Below are 12176 nucleotides of genomic sequence, written 5' to 3'. Positions count from 1 at the left end.
CACAAAATAACAGCGTTTAGAGGTTTTTAAGCATCATATGATATTAACAGAATTTTTATTGTGTATCATTTTTATCAACATATATTAGTTCTGCCATAAACTACTGCTTTACGCACATTCATTTATTGTATTTATATTGCTGCTTTCTAACAGATTGTTCACTTTAGCAGTAGACATCCTTGACAATTTTCTGACTAAAAAGCTAAAATACACATATGTGCACACAGATACCCTTCCCCCTCCCTTCTATATGTATATGTATGCATGTGCCCGTTCTTTTATTGCTGAACAAAAATATGTAGTAGCTTGTACTGGATCTACTGGGAGAAAATACAGCTGCTCCCCTACAGTCTGCAAATGGAGACGACTAATTCCGGAGGTACAGATCCACAGCGGAGAATGCCCAGCTGGCAGCCCTCCCCAGCTGATCCATTGCGCTGTGGCACAGCCTGAAACGGCAGCTTCCCAAATCGTCGTGTTGCAGATCATTCAGGGTAAGACAGCGACGTAGTCACTGTCATCAATTTCTGTAAAGAAATCGATAAAAAAAAAAAAAAAAAAAGATGTTGTTGTTGCAAATGGCTCCTCTGAAAGACCATGGTAAGCATGATGGCCTGTGGCCGTATTGCTGGGCAGGTATCAATAACTCAGTTTGGTTTCCTAGTATTCTCTCTGCCATTGCAGGGCCAACGTTTAGGCTCCATGACCTAGGGACCGGGTCTTCCAGGTGCCCATAGGGAGGCAAAGCCTGCATTGTCTTTTCTGAGCTGGCAAGCTCTGTTAATGAACCCTGTTGTGTCCATGTGAGACCCCTTCTTCCTGAGGAACAGTCAAATGTCGGAAATCATCCATACTTAGTGAATCAGATCGATAGCTGATATAACTATGACTATAGCATGACTATAGCATAACACACCCTTTCTTCTCTAAATAAATACCCAACAGAAAAGCTCTCCTCCCAGCTAAGAGAGGAAGAACCTGAAAAATACCCTTCTCTCTTAGACCTTGTCACATTTATTGCGTTTTTTGAGAAGACAGCAGAAATTGAATGCTTAGGACTCCACCTCCCCTATGGAAACCTACTGTCTCTTCAAGTAGCCACCCTCAGACAAGCTGTTCCTGGGCTAGAAAACAATGTTCAAAACTGTCCAACAACCAGTATCGTGACCCCAGTCCCTTGAGGTGTTCCACTGGTTGCACTGGAGTGCTCGATCCTGCACATGCTGCAAAGCCAGCTGCTGGTGCAACACGAGGGACCAGACCATAAAAATACGGTGCTTGCTTTAGGAAGCACTGTGGTGTTTTATGTGATGCCTGCATTTCAGAGAGATATCCATCATGACATTAACCTAAACTCCCCCTGTGAGCATGTAAGAAAGCAGTCTGAGGGGAAAGTTTGGACTGCTGTGTAAGTGAAATTTAAATTAAAATTGAACAGCAACAACTGCTGACTGATTTGATTATTTCTAAAAGCCTCAATTTTTATGACAACTGCAAACAGTTTGATAGTGAAATGAAAGGGTTTGTTTTCCTCCCTGTGCGTCCAGACCAGGATGTTGTTCATCTTCTAGACAAGTTTATGTTGCAGGACCAGACAATAAAATATGTATTACACTTGATTTTACCTAAAAATATATCCATGCTACTGCAGTATTTTCCATCTCCCTGGAGCGGCAATGTCAAGTTATCACAAAACCCCTTTTTCGAGCAAATGTGGCATATCTGCCTTAGTGACACAAGTGTAACATTGGAGACACTGGAAATGCCTCTTTGCTACTGTTTCTCTCAGCAAGGTTGTTGCTGCACTGGTGCCTAAAAATGCAGCTTACTGCATGTAGTGGTGGGGAGAGCTCACCCCTTCCTATCCTGTCTGCTTGACACAGGGAGCACCAAAGCTGTTGCACTGTTGTTGTCTGCAAAAAAACAGCATCTGTTGTACATGCAGGAGGTATGACTGCAGCACAGAGAGGCTGGCCCACACGGCTGCATTTTAGCTAGCGTGAGTCATGAGATATAAATCACACAGAAGGTTGGATACTCCCAAGAATCTTTTCCTTTATGATTAACTGTACTTCATGAAAGGATTTCCCTTGCTCCCACATGCTTTGACTGTGGCTCTCGCTACACTTACTCTTATAGTCAGAGGGCCTAGAAGAGCGTCAAGGTTATTTTGCAGCCCGTGACCTGATGGGTACCGCAGCTGAGCATCGTACAGCAGTTGTATGAAGAATGGCTTTCAAAAGTGTGTGAGGGATGCTGGCAAGTTACCAACAGTATCTCTATTCATCCTCTGCAAACCAAGGACGTAAGGATGACATGGGACTATAAAGCATGGTCTAACACTTTGCAAAAACCTCCATTTTTATTGAAACCAATAAAAATGTCGGGTTGTAACATTGTATCCTTGTCTTATACCTGGGACTTGTGAGCATAAATTAGCAGAAGATCAACCAGAGACTGAACTTTGGTTCCAAAGCTCTGATCCTGAGCACAAGGCTATATGCTTCTTATTTTCAACATACTAACTTAAAAAATTAGTCATGTTTTAACACAATTCACAATAAACCACAAGTTGGCTGTTTCCCACCCCCCCCCCCCTTTTCTTTTTTCTAACATCTCAGAAATAACTGAGTGAGTTAGTTAGATTTTCTTATAAAAACAGCTTTGAACCTGGACAACGAAGGTAAAGGAAGACTCAACTCCCAGTGAAATGCAGGGGTCTGGCAGCTTGGCAGAACCACATTGGGTAAAACTGGTCCTCAGCCTTCCCTAGCCTAGAAGCATCAACACCCATGAAGGAGGGAGCTGTGGGCAACATCATGCTTTGCCTTCTGTACCTCTTTCAATTTTAACTTATCAATTTGTAGTGGATGAGGATGTCTAACTTGTGAGCTGGGAATAACCATTTTCCAGTGAACATAAGGGAGAAGGCAGCATGTTGAACTTCCGTTCATGCAAGCTGGTCTCAGAGGACACATAGCAACTATTCACCACAAACCTGTTAATGCAGTCATCTTAAAAAACCCCACAAAGACAGCTAAATTTCTCACCATCATAAACGCCATCATTTCCTGACTTGAACCTCTGGCTTCTCTGCAAGGCCTTTGGTTTCTTTACTGGGTAGCGAAGGTTTGTTATTAGTCCTTGATTTGGCTTTTCATAAGTGTATATTAGGTCCTTTAACGTTCTGAAGATCCTCTCTGGAACACCTTCAGAAGCCTGCAAGGAAAGGAAAATAAGGTTTGTTTGCAATTGTCTTTCACATAGAGTCCCCTAAGTGAGAGGAAGGACACCCAGTTTCTTGTTTACCACGGATTCGGTGACAGATTTGGTGACAGAATATTATAGTGTCCTTAAAACACTGGGGACACCTGTTTGGTGGCGTGGTTACGGCACTAAGTGTAACCTCCCTCACCATCTTTTTTTTGAAAAAAAAAAAAAAGAACATGGGTTTAGGGACAACGTATTTAGTTGTCACTTAAAATGTTGGATTTAAACAACTATGTGACAAGCAGAAGCCAAATGTTTTACGAAGTATCAGCATTGTCAAGCAAAGGACATCTGCAGAGGCAGTGAGCATGTCTGAGGATCCAGATGAAAGTCCCCGGCACCAGCTTTCACTTTTGGGCAGGAGTTTATAATTTGTCTCAAATTTGTGACGAGCATTGGAGACTCCTGAGGCCAAACACAGAGGATGGCGCTCCTAAGCAGGGGAACAGCGTTCTCACAATCTGCTTTTTAATGTGCGGGTTCATACAGCTGGACTGAACTGCTTCCATGGCACAGTCCTCCAGTGGTCTGTACAGAGCCTTTGCAACGCTGGTGACTTCAGGACAGTGACAGACCGTAAGCACATTGATCAGCTCTAACAACAGGGAGGGTCCCACTCCTGCTACTAGTCATTAAAAGCAAATGGGGCTTTGGTTTCTCTTCATTTGCTATCTAGCAAAGAAACATTTCTTTATTCTCCTTGGTTTTCTGCATCCTTTATCTTCCCTTCAGCCCTGTATAGACTGGGTGCCACTGCTTCTCTGTACTGGGTCTGGCTGGGATGGGATGGAAATATATTATTTCAGTCTATTATTTTAGTAAGCCAAAACAATTTGACTTAAAAATTTGAAGAACAGAACTCTTCTTTCACATTCTTGGCAAAACCTTGTAAGGAAAACTGGGTTTGAAAAAAACTAAAAGTGTTTATTATCTGCTGATAGGCATGACAGCAAACCCCAGTAGAGTGGCTATAGTCCAAAATAGATTATTTTTTTGACAACAAACCATTCTTCTTCATAGGAAATTGTGTCTTTCGTACTCAGTCCAAACCACTAATAAGTGAGAAATTACCAGCATATGAGATCTTGGTGTGTCCTTTATGGAGTGAGTTCCTCATTCCACTTAAATGCTACTTAATTGTTGGCAGTCCTGTTGGCTGTCCTACTACAAGCAGAGGAGTGAGCTAGCTTTTTAAGTGTTCTCTTGCCTTGCCTAGGGATTTGGTTGACACAGTCTGCTCCGACGCTTATTCAAGCAATGAGCAGCATTATCTGGGGTCATCACTTCAGGTGCCTCAGAATCGCACAGAATTATAGACAGGTCTCTTTAAATCAAAAAGATCATTGCAATATTCCAAATCCCTACAGGATGCTGGGTGCAATGGCAAAACTTTCAAATAGAAAAAGCTGATTAGGAACAGGAGCAAGTAACGAAAGTAATAGATTTTTCTTCAGTGCTATCAAAATGAAATGGTCAAATCAGAAAGCAGCTGGTCAACAAATAACTCGTATGTAATAATAAATATAACATTAAAAAGTCAAGAATTGAGGAGAGAAGAAAGCAATCTTGGAAATATTTTGTAAGGTAGTGTGTTCATGTATACTGATTTTTTTAATCAAGACAATGATCTTTAGTGCAATCTTTACAGATGAAATGAGAATTACTCACCTCTATTCTAAAATAGCCTTGGTGTTCCCTGAAGATACGGTAAGTGTAGATGAGTTCTTCAAAGCTGTGAAAAACATTGTTGTATACATTACACTTTTTATCAACTGTCAGACCACTGCAGCTTGCTTAGACTGCTACAGCTGCTCTTGACAGTCAGCTTTTGATTTTGTTTGTTTGCTAGTATCTTAAAGTAAACTGCAATACCATGAAAGATTAAAAACAAAGAAACAAATCTAAAGGAATGCCTGATGCTAAATAACATTAATTATATTTTTTTATATATATATACACACACACACACACATTCACTTTTCCATTTGATTCATATACCGGAGCTTTCAAAATACTTGAGATACTCTGAGTCAAATGTTTAATTGTCTGTTAGCCAAAATTAGTCGTGCATGTTGTTATCTTAAGCCTCAGAAACCCAAATATTACTTTATCATGCCTTGCCAATTCAGATCTAACCGCCCTGTACATCACTATGCACTGTTTGATTTTGGACCAAATTTATGGCACTTTTTTTGCCCTGCAGAGTTAGGCCAGGTACAGTAAATGTAGCTAAGAGTGCTGTGTTCAGTCTGCAGTCACTGCACTTTGTTTAGCATACATCTTGATAAAGCATGTCCTGCTAGCTCACCTCCACATCAGCTAACTGTCTGAACTTTCCTCCAGCTTCTTAGGTGCATTTCCTATACTAAGTTTTGTACTACTACAGCTCCAATAAAATAGAGCTGGTAAGTCAAAGCAGTGAAAATGCTTCAAATCTATACATCCAGAAAGGGCTGGATGTCACTGAGCATTTGTTTTACTTGTTCCGAGGCAGTAAAACACAAAATAGACCCTGGAATTCCACTAAGAGAAGAGTCCTTGCTTCCATACGGTGCCTAAGTTCTTGCTCACCACCAGCAGAATTGTTTCGTGGCACTAGAAACCACATTGTGCAAATGTCAACTTGGGAATAAACTGCAAGCGAAGGGCTGGCACATGTGTCATCGAGAACTGCAGTATCTCCATCAGCAGTAATGAGAAGGGGAGCTAAGGCGTGGTCAACTCTCAGACTCTACACCGTGTTGAACTAGTCATCAGACAACCTTTTCACAATGGAAAGACAAAAAACTGAGCTATAAGGAAGACCTAAATAGCTACAAAGACAAAAGTGAGGTCCCCTTCTTTCCCTGACGTCATACTCTAGGGGAAAATGGGCTGGCTTCCAGCTTATCACCACATCCACAAGAGAAGCAGTCACCTTTCAAAAGACTGATATACAGCTGAGAACAAGGATGAGATATTCACCTGGGATATGACACAAGACTGCCATGCTGTATGGAAGCAAGCACATGGGCATGGAATGATGCTCTGAAAGATTGTCTTTGCGAACGTCTTCTATCATAATGATGGAAGTTGGGAAGGATGTGAGGGAGGAGAGAGAGAGAAAGAAAACCATATTAATCTAAGTAGTGGTAAAGAACGATTCCATAGAAAACTTGCAGTTCACCTTTCGCATTTCTCTGGCATTTCTCTGAAGAAGGGAACAGGCGAGGAGGCTGCCACGGCATGTGCAGGAGTGTGAAGCTGCAGAATGTTTTTCATGTAGTCTGCTTTCCTTGTGGGAGCTCTCAAGTAATTGCGGCACCACAAATTCATACTGTTATTCCCCCCACGCTTGCCCACACAGTGACCCCTTGCGCTGTCTGTACCTTCACGTACTCTGGATGTGATCAGGTACCAGGCTACTTCAACCTAGAATATGTTTGATTTGACTGGACTATAGCTAGAGATGTATATGATACTGGACATATACTCAAGAGCATGTATCATATTAGGGACTTGACAGTGGGCTGTGTCTCTGACCCCCGCTGATGAAAGCAGACTCTGTAGTGGAAGGAAGAGACATCGCATTTTCAACGAAGTGCGAGCCTGGAAATGTATGCAAACAGCAGGTAGTATTAAAGACATGAGAAGTTGTGCAGTAAACTTGAATGAGACAGGGATAGAAAAGCAAAACAGAAGGGAGTTTGGAGTTTGCAAAACGAGAGAATGTTTCACATCTTGAAATATAAGACTACTCTAACGAAGGGTTTCAAATAACTTAAGTACTAAACCTAACACAGGCCTTTATATAAGAGTCATTTGATTCCACTGACATCCCACCCTCCTATCTATCCTCTTATCCTCCTCACCTGTGATACCTCCCTAAACTTCATTTTGCAGTTGTTATCACAGTAAGACTGTTGAATTCTTGGAGAGATGTTAGCAGAAAAGGGTCTCCAGTCACCAGCACCCAGAAAATGACTAAATAGGTCCTACTTCTAAGAAAATTATTCTTCCTTTGCATTTCCCAGGGTTTTAATTATTATTATTTTTAATAACATGCAGGCATTTGAACACTCAGGCTACTGATGGCTTTGGATATATTTTGTCAACAGAAATAAGAGCTCTATCAAATACCGCAATGGCAGATGTTCAGAAGAAGAACTGGAGATCATGACCGTGATCAAATAAGGCAGTGAAGTTGCAAAGATGTGTAAACCACAAATAACCAGGGGTGAGGGAGGGGAGAAGCAGTGTTTGAAAGCAAGATCTTCTAACTGGTGTGCATGTTCATCAGAAGGATTTCAGCTGTAGCTACATGAATTGAGCTGTCATGAGAGGGAGAATCTTAGGGTGAAAACCTAGCTCAGGGGACTTGTGCATAAATTAATAGTTACTCTGGAAATAAACTACTTGGTTCTGCAAAAAAAGTTACTATGGACTGCGATCAGCATAAGACTTCCAGTTAGAATAGATTTACTTTGAATCAAAGAGTTACATCACAGGGATGCATCTTCAGTTTTTTTCCTCCTTGAGATACCTGTGGAAATTCACATGCTCCTGGCTTAAGAGTATTTTGTTAATGTGGGTGTTCATTCTTTAAACACAGACATAGAAGCGAGAACGAAAACTAACAGAAACTGATCATTTTTGAAACTCGTTCTTTACCTGTCATCCAAATTTTGAAATTTGGATGACAATTGAAAATTTACTGCGTGGGTATTTTTTGGCTACTGTAATTTTTACTGAATAAACATGAAATTACCATTAAAATGGAAACTTCTGTTTCCACATTAACTACTAAACGCTTACCAACATATGCTGCATATGTTACAAATTAATAAAATGCCTGGTCTGGGCACAGGGGAGATCCAGTGTCAGAAAAGCAGGATGAGAGGAGCTTTTTTTGGGAGAATGACATGTTGAGCCATAAGGATAACAGTGACAAGAGCAGCAGGTCTGGACTGAGGCACTGTCAGAGACCTGAGACAGCTTTGGATGAAAGCAACAGTGTGCCGTGGAGGAATATGTATCAGCAGAGCTGTGCACTGTGCCCGATTAGAGAATAAACACTTTTGAACTGGTCCCACCATTCTGACTCCCAGATCCTCCATGGGAGTGCCCTTCCCCCACACCCCAATCAGTAGAGGACAAAAAAAAGTTGTTTTCTGTAGCAAGTGGATCAGTATCTCTGCCCATGGATCAGCTAATTTGAGAGGTGTGCATCAACCATGTTAGGTGCTAAGCAATGCTTTAAGATGCAATTCTAATCCAAAAGTTGTCTTGAAATGGCACTGAGAGTGTCAGTGTTGATTGCCTCCAGCTTTAGGACAGCTTTCCTCTGCCTAGTCAACCACTGACAGACTGTCCAGTCTCTGAGGCAATTCTGGGCCAATACACTATTACCATCCCATTTGCTATCTGAAGACAATCCTTGCTTTCACCTCTGCGAGCCAGTATCCGTTACACCATGCTGCCACTCCTGCAGTGTAACTACTACATTTGTTAATGCACGTGTTAAAGTCAAATACACTAAACACTAAAGTTTTTAACAGTTTTTAACACTAAAAACCCACAGAGGCTAGCTGGAAGTCACATGCTTTTTCATATGCCTGCCCAGAACACTGTCGACAGACAAAAGCATGTCTGCAAGCTATCACAAGGTAGATCTGCTTTGCCCATTAAAAAAAAAAAAAGAAGAAAGGGAAAGCAACTGTGTTAGTGTGGCACTGAGCTTAACCTTTATGTCAGCTTGCATCTGCCCACAATGTACTCTGTAGATGTGCTCTCTGTTATATGAGTAGTTCAAACTCATTGCACACACCTGAGCAGCCCCTCACTCTCACAGAATCACAGAATCACAGAATCACTACGGTTGGAAAAGACCTGTAAGATCATCAAGTCCAACCTGAAAAAAAAGAAAAAAAAAAAAAAGCAAGCCAACCACCACACAACAACAACAAGGCACAACACACCAAAAACCAACCCACCCAACACCACAGAGCACCATGTCCATCAAGCTACATCCCACAATGCCACATCCACACGCTCCTTGAATACCTCCAGGGAGGGTGACTCCACCACCTCCCTGGGCAGCCTATTCCAATGTTTCACTACTCTCTCAGTAAAGAACTTTTTCCTAATATCTAGCCTGAACCTCCCCTGGCGCAACTTGAGGCCATTTCCTCTTGTCCTGTCACTAGTCACTTGGGAGAAGAGACCAACACCCACCTCTCTACAACCCCCTTTCAGGTAATTGTAGAGAGCGATGAGGTCTCCCCTCAGCCTCCTCTTCTCCAGACTGAACAACCCCAGCTCCCTCAGCCGCTCCTCATCAGACTTGTGCTCCAGACCCCTCACCAGCTTCGTCGCCCTTCTCTGGACACGCTCCAGCACCTCAATGCCCTTCTTGTAGTGAGGGGCCCAAAACTGAACACAGCATTCGAGGTGCGGCCTCACCAGCGCCGAGTACAGAGGCACGATCACCTCCCTGCTCCTGCTGCCCACACCATTTCTGATACAAGCCAGGATGCCGTTGGCCTTCTTGGCCACCTGGGCACACTGCTGGCTCATATTCAGCCGGCTGTCAATCAACACCCCCAGGTCCTTTTCTGCAGGGGAGCTTTCCAGCCACTCGTCCCCAAGCCTGTAGCGTTGCCTGGGGTTGTTGTGGCTGAAGTGTAGAACCCGGCACTTGGCCTTATTGAACTTCATCCGGTTGGCCTCAGCCCATCGATCCAGCCTCTCTCAGCTACCTCTACTGCATAAGACCTCAACAGCCACCTTCCCATGTCAGGGACTAATATTGTCATCTTCCTCTGTGCCAGGATCCCCATGTGTCCCTTCTGACAGGGTATGCATGCCCTTTCCCTTCCACGCTCCCTGTCCTCTCCACACCCCCTACGTTGTCTCCTTCCACACCATACTGAAGGCAGGTTCCCACAGCTCCTTCCCTGAGGGCTCTGTTTGTCCCGCACTTGCCGTTTCTGTTCTCCCCACTCTGTCATTTCACAGACCGCCTTTCTTCTACCCACCAACCCCATAGTACTCCATTTCCCTCTCCCTTTTTCTCCTTCTCCTTTGATTTATTTCAAAAGAAATGCATTTTTATTATTGACAAAAATGTTTTCTGATATTTTTAAATTAATTAGATGTAGCGTTAAAAATTTTTCATGTCACTCTCAAACACATCCTCAAGGAGAGTGTAAAACCTCGTAAGGTCAAACAAAGAAAGACTCAGAGTTATTAATTTATAAACTTTGAACACATTAGGAACAGGTCAATTATATATGAAAAGTGTAAAACAGGCTTCTTGAAAGGGAAATAAAAGTGCTATTCCCTACAGGAAAAGAAAATAATAAAATTTTAATTGTAGCAATTAAAGTTAAGGACTAGAAGTAGCAATTTTCTATGCCCATCTTGTTCATGGACCTGTCATGAATTCGAACAGGACATTATAGCTTTCTGTCTCAGCTTATGTTCTTAAAGGAGATAAGATTCCTTTGAAGCACAAGGCTAAGCTTTCATCAGCTAGAAAGCCTATGAAGAAGGAACTGTTTTGTAACCTACCATGAGACTTTTCAGTGTCTCAACAGTGCTAAAATGCTATTTACTCATCATTACAGAGGCAGTAACTCCGAGTAAGGTTCTTATCATGTTTTGGCAGGCTAAGCTGTTTTCTCTGGGCTCCCCTTATTGCCTGCAGGGAGAGACCAGCATCAGCAGATTACAGTTCATCTATCCTCTGCTGTATAAAATGTCTTTTGCAAATGCCACCCTCTCACCACTCACCGTAAAGGTAGCCTAAGGCAACCAGGATTACTTGAATATGTATACACACCCCCTTGGAGTCTGTTAATATTAAAGAAGAACTACTAATGTTAGAGAAGACGAACGCTTGTCTTTGGATCTATTTGAAAACTCATAAAAATTTAGTATTAGAGTACTTACAGTACACAGAGACACAAGGCTCCTTCCACGCTTTCACTCTCTCGTATTAAATAGCTACCATTCTTTCCGTTCTTGCTCAGCAGTTGTTCACAGGTTCTTCTTGTTATCTTTCCATGAAAAAATGGGAACTCCATGGACAAAAGAAAACAAGGTCTCTCACCTTTCAAACCAATTCCAGAGAAAGTCAGAAGCCTGGCATTAAAAGAAGACTTATTCCAAATGCAGCTGCCTGCAGACAACTGAAGTTGGAGGAGCTAAGTACATACACGAGTTCATATGCGTTGTTATCACTGACCTGTCCGTAGTGAAGTTGGCTATCAGCCTGCGCTTACAGCTCATGAACGCAGTGAAGGCAGGAAATGGGAAATGGTTTGTCTACACTGGTCACAGTCTACATCAGAAGGGAAGTCTTTTGTCACATTATATCAGCAGACATTTGAGTTGTGTATCACACTTCTAAGCTATGCAATAGCTAAGTACAGTCATATTTTTAAGTTAACTTTTATATTTAAAGTTACTCAAAGCCCTGCAAATAAGGCTTTTGCTCATAGTTTTGAAAAACTTTTTCAAGTTTTGGTGAAAGTTGGTCAGCAATATTTGAGAATGAGATTTTTCAAAACAGAGCATTCTCCCCCTCGCCCCCTTCTTATTTTTAAAGTATAGCTATTTTATCAAGAAGTTCTGCTGTCTCTGTGCCATGATTTAGGAAACATGGCAGGAAGGACAAGGGGGTCAGACAGTGCCTTTTGCCACCCCTGGGAAGCTGCTGTCAATTCAATAAGGACAGGATACAGCCACCTGTAGAACTGCTGCTCCCTGATGGAGGAAATTCGCTCCCAGGCATTTCGTACTTTCCCTGCTGGAAGCCAAGGACCAGGGCAGGAACACAGAGACCTGGAGAAGCAGAAGATAAGAACCAGGCTGGACGGTGTTTGTGAGGGACAGCAAATTGACGGAGGACCTAAAGGTGTGGG

The 12176-nt window shown here is 42.4% G+C and overlaps 1 protein-coding gene across 1 annotated transcript; it reads right to left on the bottom strand.

Moving 5' to 3' along the window:
* Window positions 1–489: 489 nt before the first annotated feature.
* On the bottom strand, window positions 490–11336 carry SH2D1B (SH2 domain containing 1B). Its single transcript, XM_059825319.1, has 4 exons — window positions 11203–11336; window positions 4939–5002; window positions 3051–3219; window positions 490–527 (listed from the first exon to the last, which is right to left on the bottom strand). Exons 1-4 carry the CDS (start codon window positions 11334–11336, stop codon window positions 490–492), a joined length of 405 nt encoding a protein of 134 aa, XP_059681302.1.
* Window positions 11337–12176: the final 840 nt, after the last annotated feature.

Source organism: Gavia stellata, chromosome 1 (assembly GCF_030936135.1).
Source record: "Gavia stellata isolate bGavSte3 chromosome 1, bGavSte3.hap2, whole genome shotgun sequence".
Classification (NCBI taxonomy): Eukaryota; Metazoa; Chordata; class Aves; order Gaviiformes; family Gaviidae; genus Gavia; species Gavia stellata.
The sequence above is the reverse complement of the archived record's forward strand: the minus strand, read 5'-3'. Positions and strand labels throughout refer to the sequence as shown.